Below are 20,409 nucleotides of genomic sequence, written 5' to 3'. Positions count from 1 at the left end.
ATGCTCCCCTCTCCATCACACACACACACTTCGGACACCCACTACACTCAGCCGACATCAGACCTCTCCGCTCGAGGTTTTTTGGGGCCGTCCATAAATTACGTCACGCACCTAGGTGGGGGGGGGGGGTCAGACATTTGTGACGATGTGTGACGAGGGGGGGAGGTGAGAAATGTGACATCACATCAAAATGCGCAACTTTAAATAAATATTGACAACACGTTCTACTTAATTAAATATACTTTTTAATCTTCTTGGTTCTTTCGGTAAAATCACGTAGAAGGGAAATAAAAAAAATGAATTAATATAATTAAATACTATATTAATATATTATTTCCCTTCTACGTGACTTTACCGAAAGAACCAAGAAGATGAATCCCTGCAGTCACGAACGCTTTAAATCGAAATTATACTTTTTTAATGTTTTCTCCTACAACATCAAAAGTTCAGCGCCACATTAAATACGCACTACAATGACAATAGTTTAAAGCGATTTGAAGCATGTTTTTTTAATGGAAATATGGTTTGGGGGGGGGGCAGAGCTTTGTAACGTCATTTGAGGGGGGGTCTGACTTTTTGTGACGCCGTGTGACGAGGGGGGGGTCAAAATAGCCCAAAACCGCGTGACGTCATTTATGGACGGCCCCTTTCTCGGAGTGGGATGATTGGCACAGTCTGATGACGTACAGCGGTGACGAGGTGTGAGGTGCGGCCAGCCCCTGTGACAAACGTTGAATGATCCCCTTGGGGGGCCGAGCCGCTACGTGTAATGCAGTGGACAGACAGCGTGGTTCAGGTAACACCGCCCCCACGTGGTTCTAAATGAGAGGGCCCCCACGTGGTTCAGGTAACACCGCCCCCACGTGGTTCACGTAGGAGCAGAGGTCGCAACCGGGTACCCGATACCCGTACCCTACCCGATATCCGGGTACGGGTACCCGTTTGCGACCCTGGTGCGGCCGGGTACGGGTAGGCCATGAGTCACTGGTGAGTCACCGTTTGTCACTCATTTCCCAACGTCTTGTCTCTTCTCACAATTAAAGTGCCTAGAATCAACCCACCCGCGCATGCAACATGGCTTCATCCCAGAGGTCGCAATCGGGTACCCGTACCCGGCCGGGTATCGGGTAGGGTACGGGTACCCGTTTGCGAACCTGGTGCGGTACGAGTAAGGAATCAAAACCCGTTTGCGACCTCTGCCCACGACCCTCTGTATTCCAGGCGAGGTAGTTAACATCTCGCCACTGTGGCGCCCAGTCACCGTCGACGAGGCCGATTCTGCCACCAGAGAGATGTTCACCACCGCGCACGGTAAAACACTCACTATGGGGCACAGGCAGGTCCTGGCCAGGGATGCCACGGTAACCGGACGGAAGTCAAGGATTTTGGGATACATGTCCAGGGGAGACAGCGTCTGCACAGGAAAGGAAGAGAAGACATTTAAAAGAAAAATACAAAATCGTGATTTTTGGAACAAATAAAACGATACAATTCGGATATAAATGGGGTTTATATTCTGCGACCGGGTGAGCAAGTGGGGGGGGGGGGGGGGGTCGCAATCAGGTACCCGATACCCGTACCCGGCCGGGTAGGGTACGGCCGGGTACGGGTACCCGTTTGCGACCCTGGTGCGGCCGGGTACGGGTAAGGAATCAAAACCCGTTTGCGACCTCTGCGTAAGAGCGCCTCCACGTGGTTCAGGGGAGAGCGCCCACAGGATGTTGAGGTAAGAGCGCCCCCGCGTGGTGCACGTTGAAGTTAGTTTCACTTTCGGATGCTCAACCTTTAGCGCGGCCCACAAGGGAGTGTTTCAGGCCAGGCAACAGGAAGCAGAGACACACACAGGGTTGACCACAGCGACGAGCAGACAGGCCGAGAGTGAGGCACGCAAGGAGTTGGACACGGATACAGCAACGCACGAAGACATCGACAGGTACACGCGAAGACGCACGCAGAACCGACACAGGGGCACAACGGATGCAGAGCTCGAGAGGACGTAGGCACAAACACACACTCACGCCGCAGAGACGGACGCAGACGTACACGTGAACGCGAGAGTCAGAGATACACAAACACACACGAGAGGCACACGGACAGAGACGGCGAAAGCGAGACAGGACGGAAGAATAGAAAAGTAGATTTAACGCAGCTCACGAGTCGAGCACTTACACCCAGCGCGCATCACCCACTGAACCCGTGGGTTCATCAGCCACGCATCTCAGGTGCAGTCAGCAAACGGCCTCCTAAATTAAAAACCCGACAGTATTGAAATTCACCGGGGCTTCCCGGCTTTCGTGGGCGAGTTATTGATCACTGTGGGTCCGACTGCAGTTTGCTTTGCGTCATGTGGGTGAGCACTCACACAAGAGCGAGCGGGTGAACTCATCCAGGCAACCCGATGCACAGATTTCTCACCTGCACCCTCTCACCTGCACGCTCTCTCTCTCACCTGCCACTCTCTCACCTGCACACCCTCTCTCACCTGCACTCCCTCACCTGCACGCTTTCTCACCTGCACTCTCTCACCTGCACGCCCTCTCACCTGCACCCTCTCACCTGCACTCTCTCACCTGCACGCTCTCTCACCTGCACCCTCTCACCTGCACGCTCTCTCTCACCTGCACGCTTTCTCTCTTACCTGCACTCTCTCATCTGCACGCTCTCTCACCTGCACGCTCTCGCTCACCTGCACCCTCTCACCTGCACCCTCTCACCTGCACTCTCTCACCTGCACACTCTCTCTCTCACCTGCCCTCCCTCACCTGCACGCTTTCCCTCTCACCTGCACTCTCTCACCTGCACCCTCTCACTGCACGCCCTCTCACTGCACGCCCTCTCACCTGCACGCTTTCTCTCTCACCTGCACTCTCTCACCCGCACGCTCTCTCGCTCACCTGCACCCTCTCACCTGCACGCTTTCTCTCTCACCTGCACTCTCTCACCTGCACTCTCTCACCCGCACGCTCTCTCGCTCACCTGCACGCTCTCACCTGCAGCCTGGGAACGCCGCTCACCTGTACTGACCAGTCGAGGTGAGTTTGCGTTACCGTTGAGATTCAGTGGTGGATGGATGGGTTATTAGAAATGATAGTATCCCCTCTCTCCCCTTCGCCCTGCAACGTATAAGAGCCTTGTAATGTGACAGAAAATATATATACAGGGTGCTTGAAGAAAATCTTAACACTTCTGAGAATTTTCAAAAAATAAAACGAGAAATGTGCCTCCGGGCTCTGGAGAGGAATCCAGGCGTGTGTTGACGACGATGGCGAACAATTGGAGACTCTGACTTTTTGAAACTATCGACATTACATTTGTTATCATGTTACGGTGTATTATCCGTTGTTTTTTAAAATTAAAAACCATAATCCCATATAAGTGTAAAACATTCACAAACCGTACCTCTCCATAACAAAGGCTCAGTCTTTTGTTATGCAGTCTATTCTTAGTCTTAAGCCTCACCTTACCATATTAATAAAAAGTGTTCCGTACTTGGCCCTTCCCCTCTTCAACCATTATATATACGGAGTGGTAGCTCTTGTAATCTCTAATTTACTTGATACAGCTGTCGTGGCTGTGACGGTTCCACCTGAAGACGGAAGCTTGTGTTGCCTCCAAAACGTGATTTTTATTTTATTTTACTTTTATTAATTTTATTTTTTTACCTACGTGACTTTACCGGAAAAAACCTAAGAATGTGAATCCTTGCAGTCACGAAAGCTTCAAATCTAGAATTAAGTGTAAAACATTTTTTCAAGCACCCTGAATATTTACGCGATCTAACCCAAAAAAAACCTATATTATGGGTGATATTAGTCGCGAAAGCCTACGTGTTAAGCAGAAAATATATCGACAAGATATATAGGTGTGGTGATATCAGATAAAAAAAATCCGATTAGCACGGTTGGCTACGTACGGTGAGAAAGAAGTCCAACATACGGTACAAATATTCGAAGGCGAATCTATTCAGACTGGAAGAATCCGATGAGCTGTGAAGCTCTTTATCATGTACGTCCAGCATGTGGGGGGAGGGGGGGGTCAGCAAGACGAATGTGGGCAAACGTCGAGAGAGAGAGAGATGTTGCTGCAAGTGAGATGAGAGAAGAGATGACCGGCGAGACGGAGATGAGGGTGAGACCAATTGGGCCCCTTAAACATGTAAATTGTGAGATATTTGATGAACCCCGAGAGTTTGTTTCGTTACGCAGCCTCCTCCTCCCCCCCCCCCCCCTTTGAGCTAATTGGAACCCTGGACGTCGCCTTGTTCGTCCTTGTGCCGACGATAACAACATCGCCACTTCCGTCATTTACACAAATCTGGACGCGGAAGGTTGCCACTCCAAGCCCTCCCACAACCCCAGCCCAAACCTTGCACAGAACTCCCCTTTGGCATCACCACCACCACAGTGTCTCTGTACAGTCGACATTGCTCTACTATTGTACAACCACACACTACGCCACGACGGCCCTCTGTCAATGCGCCGCTGGACGAAGCAGCGTGGCTCGTGCATGGCGGTGCGCCGCTCTGATCATCCCATCGAGGATTGCGCCGTCCCATCGAGACGGATCTCCGAAATGGATGGAGGTGTCATGGAGGGGGATGGGATGCAGATGTCAGGGAGGGGGATGAGATGGAGGGGGATGGGAAGGAGGTGTCAGGGAGGAGGATGGAGGTGTCAGGGAGGGGGATGGGATGGAGGGGGGTGGGATGGAGGTGTCAGGGAGGGGGGGGGATGGAGATGTCAGGGAGGGGGATGGGATGGAGGGGGGTGGGATGGAGGTGTCAGGGAGGGGGATGAGATGGAGGGGGATGGGAATGGTGTCAGGGAGGATGGAGGTGTCAGGGAGGGGGATGGGATGGAGATGTCAGGGAGGGGGATGGGATGGAGGGGGGTGGGATGGAGGTGTCAGGGAGGGGGGGGGATGGAGATGTCAGGGAGGGGGGTGGGATGGAGGGGGGTGGGATGGAGGTGTCAGGGAGGGGGGGGGATGGAGATGTCAGGGAGGGGGATGGGATGGAGGGGGTGGGATGGAGGTGTCAGGGAGGGGGGGGGATGGAGATGTCAGGGAGGGGGATGGGATGGAGGTGTCAGGGAGGGGGGGGGGGATGGAGGTGTCAGGGAGGGGGATGGGATGGAGGTGTCAGGGAGGGGGGGGGGGATGGAGGTGTTAGGGAGGGGGATGGGATGGAGGTGTCAGGGAGGGGGGGGGGGATGGAGGTGTCAGGGAGGGAGGTGGGATGGAGGTGTCAGGGAGGGGGGTGGGATGGAGGTGTCAGGGAGGGGGATGGGATGGAGGTGTCAGGGAGGAGGGGGGATGGAGGTGTCAGGGAGGGGGGGGGATGGAGATGTCAGGGAGGGGGGGGGGATGGAGGTGTCAGGGAGGGGGGGGGATGGAAGTGTCAGGGAGGAGGGGGGGCCTCACTGGCTTGTCCGGCGAGGAGGGGGCTTCGTTGAATTCCATCCCGTGCGGGGAGATTGTGCGCGGGGTTAACGCCCTTCTTTGCCTGTCCGCCTGCCTGGGATTTCCCCTGGCAGGCTGCTGCGGTTTCCTCCCTCCAACACCGATGACGACCATCCCACAACAACGCAACGCAACGCGCAACCCACCCACGGTCTCACGGAATTTGTGCCAAAAACATCTCCGCGTGATGTGTGAGCCAGGCAGCAGGCAGCAAGCAGCAAGTGAAGAGCTCTGCTCTAAGGACAACTTTGTTCTGTTGCTGCATTTGTGAGGTTCTCTCTCTCTCTCCTCTATCTCTCGTTCTCGCTTGGTGACTGTTTTGTTGAGTAATGTATAGAAGTGTAAATCGTACACAGTGCTGTATATACGCGGACCAGACTGCTACTTGTTGTAAATGTAAATATAACAAATATAAAAACGGGACACAGGCCAAGCCACGCTTTCTCAGTTCCTTAAAATAATAATAATAATGAATGAATTGCGAATGTTTCGGAATGCTGATGATGTGACGTCAACGTGTGAAACAAACCTTGAACGTGTCCATGCATGTTGTATTGCGTAACAAATAATAATCACCGCTGGGGAGACAAATGCGGCCGGGCCCCTCGTGCCGGTCTTCACTAACAGCACTTGCCCCAACAGTCTGTTACAGGCGACACGGGGGCTCTTTGTCTTTGTGTTGTACAATGACCGCGTGGAATGTGAACTGAACGTCCACGTGGATCATGCAAATCATGTGCAATATTTAAAAAACAACGCGTAATCTATGCTATTATTATCTGTTTAGGTCAGTTAACACCTTATGTCATGTTTTCATGGCATTGTTTCACATAATACAGCGTGAGCCAGTCCTTAAATCTTATTCTTCTTTCGTATGGCTGATGTGGATGAAGAGCAACGGCTACAATATCAAATTCAGTCCATATAGTTAAACAATATTCATCGCTTAACTATACTCTTTGGTTCTTTGGGTAAAGTCACGTAGGTATAAAATAAAATCAATCACGACGTTTCGGGCGCAACACAAGCGTCTGTCATCAGGTGGGAAAGCGCGGTCTGCTGCTGATGCAGACTGTTTTAAAAGGTTTGAAATGGATGTAGTTCAAGGGTCGTAAAGAAGTGACCGGGGCAAGTGATGTTAATGTGAGAAATCAGCATATAACTGTGAGATAGGAGGACAGCCTCCTGGACGAGGGCACGGAAGTGGCTATGCTAATGTGAGAGATTAGCATGATTTTAATGTGAGAGATTAGAGGGCACGGAAGTGGCTATGTTAATGTGAGAGATTAGCATGATGCTAATGTGAGAGATTAGCATGTAACTGTTGAAAAGGAGGAGAGCTGCCTCCTTGACGAGGGAGTGTAACTCAACAGGTGCAATCCAAAGGACATGAGAGCATGAGAGTGCAATCCAAAGGCATGAGAGTGCAATGCAAAGGACATGTGAGCATGGGAGATCTAAGATGCATAGAAAGAGACAGAGAGTCGGAAATAACAGCTGACATAGGCAGGTAGGATGGAAACATCACAGTCAGTTAAGACTTTACCTGGTTAATAACGTCCTTCCGATGATTGCTCAGTTACACTGAGCTCCCATTCCCCATTCCAAGGTTACGTATCATCCTTGCCATTCATCACATCAACACCAAGGACTCACACGTGACGTAATGACGTCACAGCTCCTGCAATATTGGTGACGACACACGCCTGGTAATCGTGGCGGTGATGATGAAACATTCTTGACCAACCCAGGAGTTTCCAATTAAAATACAAACAATGTGGGCATACTCTATGCTATTTGAGAAACATATCTTCTTCCATCGTATGGCCAGGTGGAATTTGCAATATTTGTACGTGTATTTCGAAGTTATTAAGTCATTTAATAGCCTCTGTGAAGGCTAAATAGGTGTTGAATCCCAATACAGAGCCTGATGTGATGCTGCCCCGTTGCGGATCTGTTTTTGTTCTTATTTCCAATGTTAATTAGCAAATTCCTGCTTCATAATTCACTTTACTATGGTGACCACACCAAAGCAAAGACTCGCCATGTAACCTCCAACAGACTGTTGGGGCAGGCGCTGTGAGTTAGCACCTATGAAGGCCGGCACGGCACACGAGGGGGTGGGTGGCCAGCACCACGCCCGGTCGCCTCTTTCTTCCAAGTAGTGACGTTTACACACCATTCTAGGTACTAATCTGAGGCTGAGTCGACCTAGGGGAGGCCCAGAACCGGTTTCGATAATTGTAACTGGTGTTGGCCGTGAGCGGTAATCATAATCGGGTCGCCGGGTTCGTAGCGCAGCGCGCTAGCCGCGACAGTCCAGCTCGCCACGACGCACCACTACCATTATCATCCCTTATGAGACAGAGTTCCTGTTTCGCCATCGAGTTTGCATATCTTCTCTGCCCACATATCTCAGAACTCTGCACGATCTCATATCTCCATGTGTCTTAAACTTCTCATCCACTATTAATGAACCCAAACTGCCGCTGATGATACCCCCCCCCCATCACATCCTGACTCTACGATTGAGACTCTCTCCTATTTCATGGCCTCCCAAAATATCTCCTTCTCCAAACTCAGATGATCCAAAATGTTGCCAACAGACTTATTACCCACAAACGTAAATGAGACCGCATCATTCCAATACTCCCAATTTCTCCACATGGAAAGCTCTTTAAGCTCTCAATGTGATTGCCCCTATCTGACCTCTACACTTTCACCTCCATCTACTCCCCTTCCACGCACTCTCCTACCTTTCCCCTCTCATCTCACTCTACTCCTTTCCACTCGCAGGTCAAGTAAGCAAAGGCTTTTTTTCTGTCGAAGCCCCCCAGTCAATCATAACTCGGTGGGAGGTCGCTCATTCTCTTTTCCTGCCTCAAAGCCAGTAACTCCACTTCCCCAAGTCATCCACACTGTCAAACTGCCTGTGCCTGTTCAGCCACAACACCTTTCTGTGGCTGTGACTGGCTGCCTCTTGTCTATAAATAAAGTTCCCACTGTTTCTATACAGTGTCTTGTACACACTATAAATCAAACGTGTTGTCAAATATTAATGGAATTGGCTGAATAGCCCCATTGCAAGACCCTCTTGAAAAAGATGGTCTACATTCATTGTGGCTTTACTAAGCATTTAAATGGGATTATTATTATTGGGAGGGAGCCGTGATGCAGTCGTTCATGCACTGTGCTATTAACTTGGTGAGTTTGATTCTGAGCCATGGCTAACATCAGCGGCGAGTGATATCTTAACCGGAACTGGGGTTTCTCCTTCACCAAACCCGCGCTGGCTATTGTGGAAAAGTATGGGCAAACAACCTCCATGACCCTCACAGCGTGGGAAAGCCTTCCAGCGGCAGTGGATTGACATTGGGCTTTAAATTGAAAGCACATTTCTTTAAAACTGCTTTTTGTGTTTAGTTTGTTGATCTTCCCCTGCACCTCCGATTAGGACGGTTGGCAACGTACGGTGCGAAAGAAATTCAGCATATGTACATGCTAATTATAGGTTGTAAAAATGAGACTGGTCTTGCCACAAGAACATGGATTTTGCATTACTGGCCAAGGGCCCGCCAGCATTGTAGCATTGGGGGGGAGGTTGGAGGGGTGTTGCTGGAGGGAGTTGAGCCCCCCAACTAAAGGCTCGGCCCCTCTTATACACTATCGGTCAAGTCGTTCTAAATATAAACTGTCCGCAGTAGTTGGTGGGAGCTGGACAACATGTAAAATTTTTCACAATTAAGAAATGGGCGTTGCAGCCTTTCCTCATACGCACAGGGAGTGAGAGCCAGATCACATCATTCGTCATTCTGCTTCGCGTTTAGCAGTTCACGGTTTTCAGTACAGATAGTCCCCGAGTTACGATGGTCCGACTTGCGATATTTCGATCTTACGATGGCGATACGTTCAATGCATGTTAAAAGTTTTTATAGCAGGTAGGATTGATTCCTGAAAAAACTTTCTATGAAATTGCAGTTCATATAGGTAGGCTAAGAATTTACCTTGTTTTTTTACTTTACATTTTACTGTGCAATACAGTATTGTAATTAATAAATACATACAGTATATAGTTTATACAGTACGCTACTGTAAATTGCTCTGTTTTGCTAAATTATCACCATTCTTTAAGACTCCTGGGTAGGCTAGGCCATCTTCGACTTACGATATTTTCGACTTACGACGATGGGGTCGTCGTAACGCATCTCCATCGTAAGTAGAGGACTACCTGTATTGATGGTGAGTGTTTGTGTGTCCGCCTTTCTAACCAAGGTCACAGCGTTGGGGCCCACCCACCCGCCCGCCCGCCATGGCCCAGGGCCCCACAACGCTGTGCTCTTTCCCGCCGGCGCCGGGCCCCGTGAGCCGTGGCGCAGAGTGCGCCATCCCGTCCGAATCGGCCGTCGAGCCGCTGGTGGGCGGCTACACCTGCGACTTCACGAGCCCACCCGAGCCGCGCTACCTGTGCGGCTCGTGCCACCTGGCGCTGCGCGACCCCCACCAGACGGGCTGCGGGCACCGCCTGTGCCTCACCTGCGCCAAAGTCATCCTCAGGTGGCGAGGGGATAAGGGGACAGAACCGGCGCGCGGGCGAACGTTTACCGGGAGTGTTAGTGCCGTCCAGCTCTGTAACGTCAGAGAGGCTGAGCTGCCCCCCACCCCCCCCCGCCCCTTCAAGTCAAGCCTAACGATGGCTTGGCAGCCAAGGGAGGGAACGTGTCCAAGAGAATATCTACCGCGTAGGTGGAGTGATGAAACGTGCTCGTGTGTACGTGATGGGTGGATTGTTACATCACAGGGCCATGAGAGATGGTGGATCTTCATCCAGCAGTGGATTGATCGTGATGGATAATGATGAATGAGGATTGGACCATGTCCACTTTTGATCAGTTTGTCCCCATCCCAAAACGGATCTGCAATGCCACAATCTGTCCCACTCCTGCACATGAACTGATGAACCCCATCCTGCTGCTGCGTCTTCACAGTGGTCCTACTCTTGGTTGCGTTTTATCATTTTGCTACTGTTTACGCACCGGTGTCATTCCTCCACCCTCACCCATCGAGTGAATGGAGTTAGTGACAAGATACGACCGTAGCACTCGGCACAGTCTAAATATTACCAGTGATACACGTGGCTTAGAGAACATTCCAGTCAAACTGCTTTTAGCTATGTTGATTCGGAGGGTGCGGGTTATGCATGAAATTATGAATAATAAGTTGAAGTTTCGATTTAAATATATATATAAGCTCCTAGCTTGATAATGTTCTCATTCTTCGCCTGAGGACGGCTGCTTGCGTTGTGGCCGAAACGTCGTGAGAATTGTTTTATTATGTTTTATTTTTATTATTTTATTACTTCCCTTCTACGTGACTTTACCGAAAGAACCAAGAAGAATAAGTTGAAGTATGACTTTTTTTACTTGCAAAAAAAAGTGTGGATAATATTAATTCAGCACTTTCAGGGTCTCACTTCTGGGGAACCCTGCTGAATGTAAATGTAGATAATAGGATGCATGTGCTATGTGGCAACACTTAACCATGAATAATCAGCAGAATTTCTGCAGATCATTTAAGTCAGAGGTGGGAATCCTATGGCCCACACGCTGTAGTCAGCCCACAACTTATTTTTAACATGGTCCCGCAGTCACATGAGGCCTACCACTTGAAAATGGCCTGCATATGACACACATCTGTAACTCTCACGCCAAGCATATTCGTCTCAATAATTGGGTGTTAGAGGGGAATATTTATAACCTGGCAACGATGCTGCGTTCTCAATTTTAGCACGCTTGGGTCACTTCTGTCACTGCTAGAGCCTCTTGCAGTGACAAAAACGATTGAGGTTTTGCCTTGCCTGAGCTAGAGGGGCTGTGAATAACTAGAAGAGGGGGGCAATAGCATCGCAAAAGAGGGAAGTTTCACCGTGGCCTTCGTTTCTTGTTGTGTTTTTTTCAGTGCCCCAAGCCCGGCGTGCCCCGAGTGCGCCTCCCCCCTCGCCGAGCACGAGGTGAGATCACGACAGGTTCCCCACTGGCAAATGTGTAAGTGGCTACGGCTCGCTGATGAGCTATCGGAACACGAAGCTGCCCACGTCTCTTGCATTTTAGAATTAACGGTGAATGTTATTAACCCTAAAGAAATTCCTTATGGCAGACAATTACCAGTGTCGTTTGTTTATGATACTATATTAAAAGAAAAAAATGCTGCCTTCCTAGAAGGGATGAATGGGCGGATGGTCACGTCCAAAGGACATGCGGGTTGCAAGTTCAAAAGAAAAATTATGAAATGGTTTAGTTTTAAACGGTGTAGTCGTTGATGCCAATTGCATGTCACATTTACGAAGGAACCGCAGACAAGCTGGGAAGGCAGACAAGTGGTGAGCCGGCATCAACAATTGCCCAAGCTCTGCAGTTCTACATTAACAGTTCTACATTATACATTAACATGTTTTCAGCCAATGTGTGTATACAGAAAAGGCTCAGCAAGTCTTAAGATTCATATTCAGGAAGGTTCTTTCTTGGGATGTTTTACCAGTTACATTTTAAGGAGTGTTTTGCAATACATTCTAATTTAATATACAATATACTGCAACTATATACTACAATGTTATTCATGTTTAGCGAGTGGAGAGCGTGAGTCCAAGGGATGCATTAACAAACACGCAAACATGCGTTCACCATCCACGCGTCAAACATTTAGGCAATGATGATATGGGGGGTGCAGAATGAATCGAGAGGAAGTGATGAAGGAACTTATTTTTTTGGTTCTTTATTTGACCTTCCCGCTACAGTTTCCCTATTTTTGTCACTCGACGCTGCGGGCTGGAAATGGCCACACACATTACCGTAACGTTTTCTTGGTTTTTATTTTTCGAGCATTTTGTTGAAAAACTTCCAAGCACGTGGAGCTTCTTGAGGTTCGTCGCGAGGCCCTTGATGCAAAAATACCACGAGAAACGTGGTATTTCAACCGCATAGCTGAACATTCCTGCTCTGAACCTGCTGCCTGGGTCCTCCCCCAGCCCCCAGCCCCCATCCTCCAGCCCTTGTGTGCTCCGTCCCTTTCCCGTCCACCCGCCCTTTTGCCCTCATTCCTTTGGCCGTTGCAATTTGCCCTTTCACCTCCCGATTAGCACGGTTGGCTACGTATGTTGCGAAAGAAGTTCAACATACATACAGCATGCACACGTACGAAAGCAGTGACTCAATACGCACGGTTTAATTATGGACGTCTCATACCCGGACTCAAACCCGGGTCTCCGAGTTGGTGACTCCACGACTCTGACTCAGCATCATCTCCCTGAGCCGCCTGGCTCTGCCAATGTCCCCTATTCTCTCACTCTACTGTCTTTGACACTCCACGATGTGCATCCCGTGTCTCCCTGTCCCTTTCCATGTCTCCTCTTGTCTGCCCATGTGTCCTCGTGTTTCCCCCTTCCCTGTCCCTCCACGTGTCCTCCGTGTCTCCCCATTCCTCCCCATGTCTCTCCGTGCTTCCCCGCATGTCCCCATCTCTCCCCATGTCTCTCCGTGTCCCCGCATGTCTCCCCGTGTGTCCTCGTGTGTCCTCCGTGTCTCCCCATTCCTCCCCATGTCTCTCCGTCTCTCTCCGTGCCTCCCCGCGTGTCCCCATCTCTCGCCATGTCTCCCCGTGTCCCCCCATTTTTCCCCGTGTGTCTCCGTGTGTCCTCCGTGTCTCCCCATTCCTCCCCATGTCTCTCCGTCTCTCTCCGTGCCTCCCCGCGTGTCCCCATCTCTCCCCATGTCTCCCCGTGTCCCCCCATGTCTCCCCGTGTGTCCTCTCGTGTCTCCCCGCATCTCCGCGTCGTCTGTGGGAGGAGCAGCTGTACAGAGACGCGTGCTGTACCCGGGAGGTGCTGGGGCTTCTCGTGTTCTGCTCGAACCGCACAGCTGGCTGTGAGGACACAGTGGCGCTGCGCCATCTCGAGGTGAGCACCACACTGCGTCCTCATGCACCGCATCCCCCATGCGTGTGAGGATGTGTGTGAGAGAGAGAATGGGGAGTGGTAGTGCAGCGGTTCGTGCACTGCGCTACGCATTTGGCGACTCGGGTTCAATTCCCCGCTCACGGTCAACACCAGTAATGATTATCTGACCTGGTCCTCGGCCTCCCCTTGGTCGACTCCGCCTAAAAAAATAAGTACCTGGTGCGTTGTGTAAACATCGCCACTAGGGAAACAAAGGTGGTCGGGTGTGGTGCTGGCCACCCACCCCCTCGTGTGCTGTGCTGGCCTTCATGGATGTTTGCTGACAACACTTCTTCCTATAGTCTGTTAAGGCTACGGTGGGGGGAGGGTCTTTGTTTGTGTCATATGCGGTGTGCGTAGAAGCTCACTGCATGCTTCGTGGTGTGTGTGTTCTTAATGTATATTGTGTGCGGTTTATACTCACTGAGGGTGGGGTGTATGGTCGTTGTGTGTGGTGTTTGGTGTGTGTGTGGTATATGCCCACTGTGTATGATGTTGTGGTGTTTGGCGTTTGTTGTGTATGGTGTTGTGGATGCTCACTGTGTGTGGTTCGTGCGGTGTATGCACGCACACTGTGTGTGGTGTGCGGTGTGTTATGAATGTTCACTGTGTGGTGTTATTGTGTACGCAGTACGTGTGGTGTGTGTAGTGAATAGTTACCGTGTGTGGTGTGTGTAGAGTGCGGTGTGTGTGATGTATGCGCACTGTGTGTGGTGTGTGTGGTATATGATCACTGTGGTGTGTGTAGAGTGTGGTGCGCGCGTAGTGTATGCTCACTGTGTGGTGTGTGGTCCATGCTCACTTTGTGTGGTGTGTCGTGTGTGGTCTATGCTCACCGTGTGTGTTACAGACTCACCGTGCGAAGTGCCCGTATGAGCGCGTGCTGTGCGACTTCCCGCGCTGTGGCACCTCCGTTCAGCGCACACAGCTCGCCACACACCGTACCTCCTGCCCTCACCGCGCCGAGTTCTGCAAGTATTGCAGTGCAGCCGTGACCTGCTCCCTCCTTGAGGTGCCAGCATCACCATCATCATCTTCAGCATCGTCGTCGTCATCATCATCACCAACGTCATCACCGTCACCACTGTCATCACGATCATCATCATTGTCATCATCGTAACCATTTTCATAATCACAATCATCACTTTACTAGAATGTTTACAATCATCATCATCATCATTACTCTCTTCATCATAATCATCACCTTCATCATTATGATTTTAACTGTGATAATAACTATCATCGTTAACATAATAATACTAGTTATCCATTGTCTGCATTTTTGTCATCATCATGATAGTTAGAGTTGGGCTTTGAACCTGGGTTAGGGTCAGGGTAAGGATACTTAGTGTCAGAATTAGTGCCAGGGTTAGTGTTGTATCAGAGTTTGGACCGGTCTGTGCATCGCTCACGGCTCCCCTTGCCTGCCCCCTGGCTGCCCCCAGAGGCACCACAAGGAGGAGTGTGCGCAGTACCCGCTGCCCTGCCCCAACAACTGCGAAGAGCATGGCATCCCACGCGCAGAGGTGAGAGGGCAGTGGGGTAGCTGTCGAGTGTGCAGGCGGTGCAACTGCACCGGGGCCCACGGGCTGATGGTGTTGGGGCACAGACACTGGGTTACAATATGGAGAGGTAAAGGTTGATAGGGGTTCCCAATGCATTCTCTGCACCAGGGTCCATGACAACCACACCACACTACACCACTGTGAAACGGCATGTTGATACAGGAGATGATGATATGTGGCGTGTGATGATGATACAATCTGATGATGATGATGGGGGTGGTGGTGGTTTTGTGTGAAGGTAATAACATTTATATTTAGATGTGTGAATGTAAGAATCATTAATTTTGTATTCACATACATTATACGATATAGATTGTATAGATTCATACCACTCATAGAATCTGCATTCACAATGGAAAATTGGAATCGATGTGTTCATGTGTGTGGGGAGCGATAGTGTAGCGGTTAGCGCGCTGGACTATGAACCTGGCGTCCCGAGTTCGATTCCCGCTCACGGCCAACACCAGAGATGTTTTCCTGCACCAGTATTGGTACGGTGTATAAACCTCGCCACTGGGGAGACAAAGGCGGCCGGGCCTGGTACTGGCCACCCACCTCCTTGTGTTGCCGTTCCAGCCTTCATAGGTGCTACACGCTAACAGGAGCTACCTCGACAGTCTATTAAGGCTACGCGGTGGATCTTTGTCTTTGACAGCTCTCTCAGCACATGTCAGCCTGTGCGATGTCCACCAAGCTCTGTGGGTTCCACATGCTGGGGTGCACCTTTAAGGTAAGAGGCCTCTGTGCATGTGTTTATGTTTGTTGTGTTTGTGTGTACCCGTATGTGTGTGTGTGCCGTTGTACCGGTGTAGGTATGTATGTGCCTATTTGAATGTACGTGCTTGCGTGCGATGCAGGGCACGAGCGAGTCGGTGCGTGAGCACGAGGAAGCTGCCGTGCGGAGCCACTTCACTCTGGTGATCAGCAGGAATTCCGAGCTGGAGCTGCAGGTGACAGAGACTGCCGTGTATCTGTGTCTCGTGCGTGCATCCATTTCTGTCTGCGTGCCTGTCCGTGGTTCCACTCTTTCTTTCTTGTGCGCGTATCTGTGTATTTCTGTCAAGTTTGTCCGTTCTTGTCTGCCTGTAGGGCTGTCTGTGTTTGCCCATTCCTGCATGTTTATCTCGGTGTCCGTCTATGTCTGTCGATCTGTCCGTGTGTCCACCCCTTTTTTCCCTCTAACCCTAACATCCATTCTAATCCTGACGTCAACTCTGTACGTGTGTATCTGAAACTTCTTTCACACAGCACGTAGCCATCTCAACCCTAACCGTGAACGTTTACTCTAACCCTTAACCCCCTCTCCCTTGGCTGCAGTGTGCGCGGCTGCAGTGCTCGATCGAGGATCACACCAACATGTCCGAGATGCTGACTCAGCGCGTGGCTCAGCTGGAGCAGGACCTGTCTCACTGGAGCACGCTCACTGGCTCCAACAACACGCGCCTGGGCTCCACGCTGGTGCGTGCTTGGCCACACCTGCAGCACTCGCCCATCGCACATCTTTGACCTGACCCTCAAGAATGTATCGCTGTATCGGGCGGTGACACGGCCTAGCGGCGGTAGCGCGCTTGTTGGAGAGGTTCGTGTTTCGACCCCTTATGCTTTGCAGAAGACGTTAAAGATGCCTTGATGTAATTCGTAGTGAGTAGGCCATTAAATTGGGATGGCACATGGCAAACGTCACTTCCTACTGGCAGACGAGTGCTGTTTGCATGCCCAGTGCTGAGTCACTTTCTGTCCAGTCACAGCTGCCACTGGGGATATGCTGCCAAACGTTTGAGATGAGATTTGATGTAAAGCGCTCTTTAGACACCTCTGCGTAAAAGATGCTATGTGAAGTAAAAATCGTGATCATTGTTACATTTTTACTTAAAACTTTCGTGGCTGCTGGAATTCGTTTTCTTTGGTTCTTTCGGTAAAGTCATGTCGATATTTTTTTTTTCTACCTACGTGACTTTACCGAAAGAACCAAAGAACATGATAATTATTACTGACATTTGCTGGCCATCCTACAACCCGTTTCTTTGAAAAGCCTCTACATGTCTCCCACCAATGCTAACACACTTATTAAATAATTTTACACTCGTGATACCCTTCGTCCAACACACGGTGCTATTTGGTTTGCTTACAACATTCAATGACATGTAAGATGAGAGCATTGCTATCTTGCAGTTTGGTCATGTACACACACACGGCCTCTGATGTTTCCCCACAATAAACAATCCTGTGGGGTGATGTAAGACAAACGCAAGCCATGCACTTGTTCCAGCCAGGCCATTCCAACACACAGATGCCTCTGGAAACCAATTAGGTAATGCACGAAAACCAGGTTAATTTTTTACAAATCAATGGACGATCTAGAAAAAACGTTTATGTAACCCGCGCGTCGTTTGTCCTGACCGTTGTTTCGCGACAGGAGATGCTCACGCAACATAACGAGCAGCTGCAGAGTCTGCACATGGCTCAGCGCGCGCCCCAGCGCGACGCTGACACGGCGGCGCTGCGCAGGGACATGGCGACGCTGCGCGAGCGCCTGCGTGCCCTGGAGGGGGCACTGGGCAACCCGAGCCCCTGCGAGAAGCGGTGCCACACGCACGAGCAGCGACTCACGATGCACGACTCTCTCCTCGACACCGCCGAGCGGCGTTTGCAGGTCACCGAAATCAATTAATCACTCGCCCAAGTAGGGTATGACCGGCCATTCTAGATTTGAAGCTTTCGTGACTGCAAGGATTCATATTCTTGGGTTTTTTTCGGTAAAGTCACGTAGGTAAAAAATTAAAATTAATAAAAGTAAAATAACAAAAAATCACGACGTTTCGGAGGCAACACAAGCTTCCGTCTTCAGGTGGAACCGTCACAGCACGCTTGCTGTATCAAGTAAGAGAAATTCCAAGAGATCCTACCCCGTATATATACTGGTTGAGGGGGGAGGGGCCAGGACAGGCCCCCTTTTTATTATTATGGTAAGGTTGGTGCGGCTGAAACTACGGCTAGTCTACATAACAAAGGACTGAGCCTTTGTTATGTAGACTGGCTGAGAGGGGGGGGGTGCCAGAGTTGTAAAGTGCAACTGCTGCTAATGGGACCGAGCCCCTGCCATGTAGATGGTAAAAGCAAAAAAGCAGATCAGGAAGAAACAGCCTCCTGTAATGTTGCTTTTTTACCTACGTGATTTGACCGGCCAGTTAACTTGACCGCTTAACGATAGACTGCACGACTTGAAGAGTTAACGTTCGGCCAGGTAAATCAATTACTTAACGATCCACTAAGTGACTCTATGACCGACCACTTGAGTTGACTACTTAACAGCTGAGCGCATGACTTATTTATTTTACGCGTGATAAATTAAGGAATGGCTGAACTACTTATTGACTCGCCAAGTAACTTAATGACAAACCAAGTGACTTAATGACGTCATGACTAGTTGATTGACCGGGTGACGTAACACTCAACAACCCACTAAGCGACATAATGACCAGCTTTATTATTACTTGCCACGTGACTTAATGACTTAACGACCAAGCTGCTTAACGAGTAATCTCACGAGGGATTCATGAATTACAGGGAGTCTCGGGTAATACCAACCACTGAGCTTCACTGCAAGCTGCCAACGTCCCCTTTTCTCGCGCGTCTATGCATGCAGGTTCTGGAGACGGCAGGCTACAGCGGCAAGCTGGTGTGGAAGATCCGTGACTACGCGCGGCGCAAGCAGGAGGCCGCCAGCGGCCGCACGCTCTCGCTGTACAGCCAGCCCTTCTACACGTCGCCCTTCGGCTACAAGATGTGCGCGCGCGCCTACCTCAACGGGGACGGCGTCGGCCGTAACACGCACCTGTCGCTCTTCTTCGTGGTGATGCGCGGCGAGTACGACGCGCTGCTCGAGTGGCCCTTCCGCCGTCGCGTCACGCTGTCGCTGCTCGACCAGGGCGCGGCGCGGCGCCACCTGTCCGACACGTTCACGCCGGACCCGGCGAGCGGCAGCTTTCGCCGGCCCGATGGCGACATGAACGTGGCGTCGGGGTGCCCGCTGTTCGTGTCGCACGTCGCCCTCGAGGGATCGTCGTACCTCGTGGACGACACGGTGTTCGTGCGCGTCGTCGTCGACCCGGGCGGAGCGAGCGACCCCTGAACTTTTGGCTCCCCCCCCTGACCCCCGAAGCGGCGGTCGTCCCCCCGTGGAAGGAGGATGAAGCCTCTGTAAAAAGTGTAAGGGTGTCTTCGGGTCACAACCAGAAGCGCTGTGTTAAAATGAGCTGTGAAATGACAAAACGCAATGGCCTAAGTGTCACGGTATTCAAATGGTGCCTATTTTCCATTGGCGGTTATACAAAGCGAGTGGTGGAAACTCCACATGCCTGTGGTATGAATCGTCCCTCCAAACAACTAATGTACATTTTACCGACACTGGAGAGATCACGATGATGATTGTATTAAATTGCAAATAAATCAACATCTATACACATGCATGTGTTGTATAAGCCTGAAATGCTATTCTGCCATTTTAATAATGTAATAATAATAATACTGCCCTTTTTCAATCCACTGCTGGATGAAAGCCTCGCCACGCCGTGTCGGTCATGGGATTGTTTAATCAAACTTCATGCTCGTCAGAGCGGGTCGGTGAATATGGTGGCCCATGACCAGTTCAGATATAACTCGTCACTGATGTTAAGCCGTGGCCGGGAATCAAACTCAGGTCACCGGGTTCATAGTTCAGTGTGCTAACCACCATTGCACCACTGCTTTCTCCCAATAATAGAAATTACGTAATCCAAAAATATGCTGAAATTAACATTTTTAATATAAAATAATAACTCACATGTGGTGATTTGTGTGGTCATATACAATGAAGCTTGCCTTTTTGCTTTGGCTGCCAGGTAACTTGCATACGCCATGATATCGCATTTAGAAATAACCACTGTTACTTTTCTCGTGTCGGTGTTCATAACTATTTAATTGATATTTTTGGTACGATAATTAAGAATTAAATATTTTACGTGTCCGCTGGGTTCTACGGTCATTGTGTTGCCGACGCGTTGATGTGGCTCTGTGCATTCTACTGCGATAAACGCCGAGATCTTAAGAGGACATCGCCCTCGTGTTTTTTTTCCACGGTGATCTCAAGATCATTTCTTCCCCTCCTTAAAGTAATTCATCGTCCCACGGCTGTCAATCCATACAGTTTACCCGTATTCTTGTACAGATACATTTTGCAATTTTTTTTGTCTATTTGTGTTTCTCCCTTGTGATGGGACTTTTAGATTTATAAGGGCACGGGGTGACTAATAAGAGTCTGAATTGGTCAGTAATAAGATAGAGAGAGCACTGATAAGGGGTTCACAGGTTTGTCATCCTAGGTAGGCCTCGGCAAGGTAAGGTAAATTACCTTTATTA

At 50.1% G+C, this 20,409-nt stretch overlaps 1 protein-coding gene across 2 annotated transcripts; it reads left to right on the top strand.

The window, feature by feature from the left end:
- Positions 1-648: 648 nt before the first annotated feature.
- On the top strand, positions 649-20,082 carry LOC144944006 (TNF receptor-associated factor 3-like). Of its 2 annotated transcripts, none has more exons than XM_078871969.1 (11): positions 649-796; positions 9,733-10,014; positions 11,416-11,467; positions 13,304-13,408; positions 14,298-14,459; positions 14,893-14,973; positions 15,668-15,742; positions 15,870-15,962; positions 16,330-16,470; positions 17,429-17,665; positions 18,659-20,082. In XM_078871969.1, exons 2-11 carry the CDS (start codon positions 9,770-9,772, stop codon positions 19,142-19,144), a joined length of 1,677 nt encoding a protein of 558 aa, XP_078728095.1. In that variant the 5' UTR covers positions 649-796; positions 9,733-9,769; the 3' UTR covers positions 19,145-20,082. The 2 variants fall into 2 exon arrangements, with proteins under 2 accessions (XP_078728095.1, XP_078728094.1); XM_078871968.1 differs by lacking the exon at positions 649-796 and adding an exon at positions 1,552-1,933.
- Positions 20,083-20,409: the final 327 nt, after the last annotated feature.

Source organism: Lampetra fluviatilis, chromosome 33, assembly GCF_964198595.1.
Source record: "Lampetra fluviatilis chromosome 33, kcLamFluv1.1, whole genome shotgun sequence".
Classification (NCBI taxonomy): Eukaryota; Metazoa; Chordata; class Hyperoartia; order Petromyzontiformes; family Petromyzontidae; genus Lampetra; species Lampetra fluviatilis.
The sequence above is the reverse complement of the archived record's forward strand: the minus strand, read 5'-3'. Positions and strand labels throughout refer to the sequence as shown.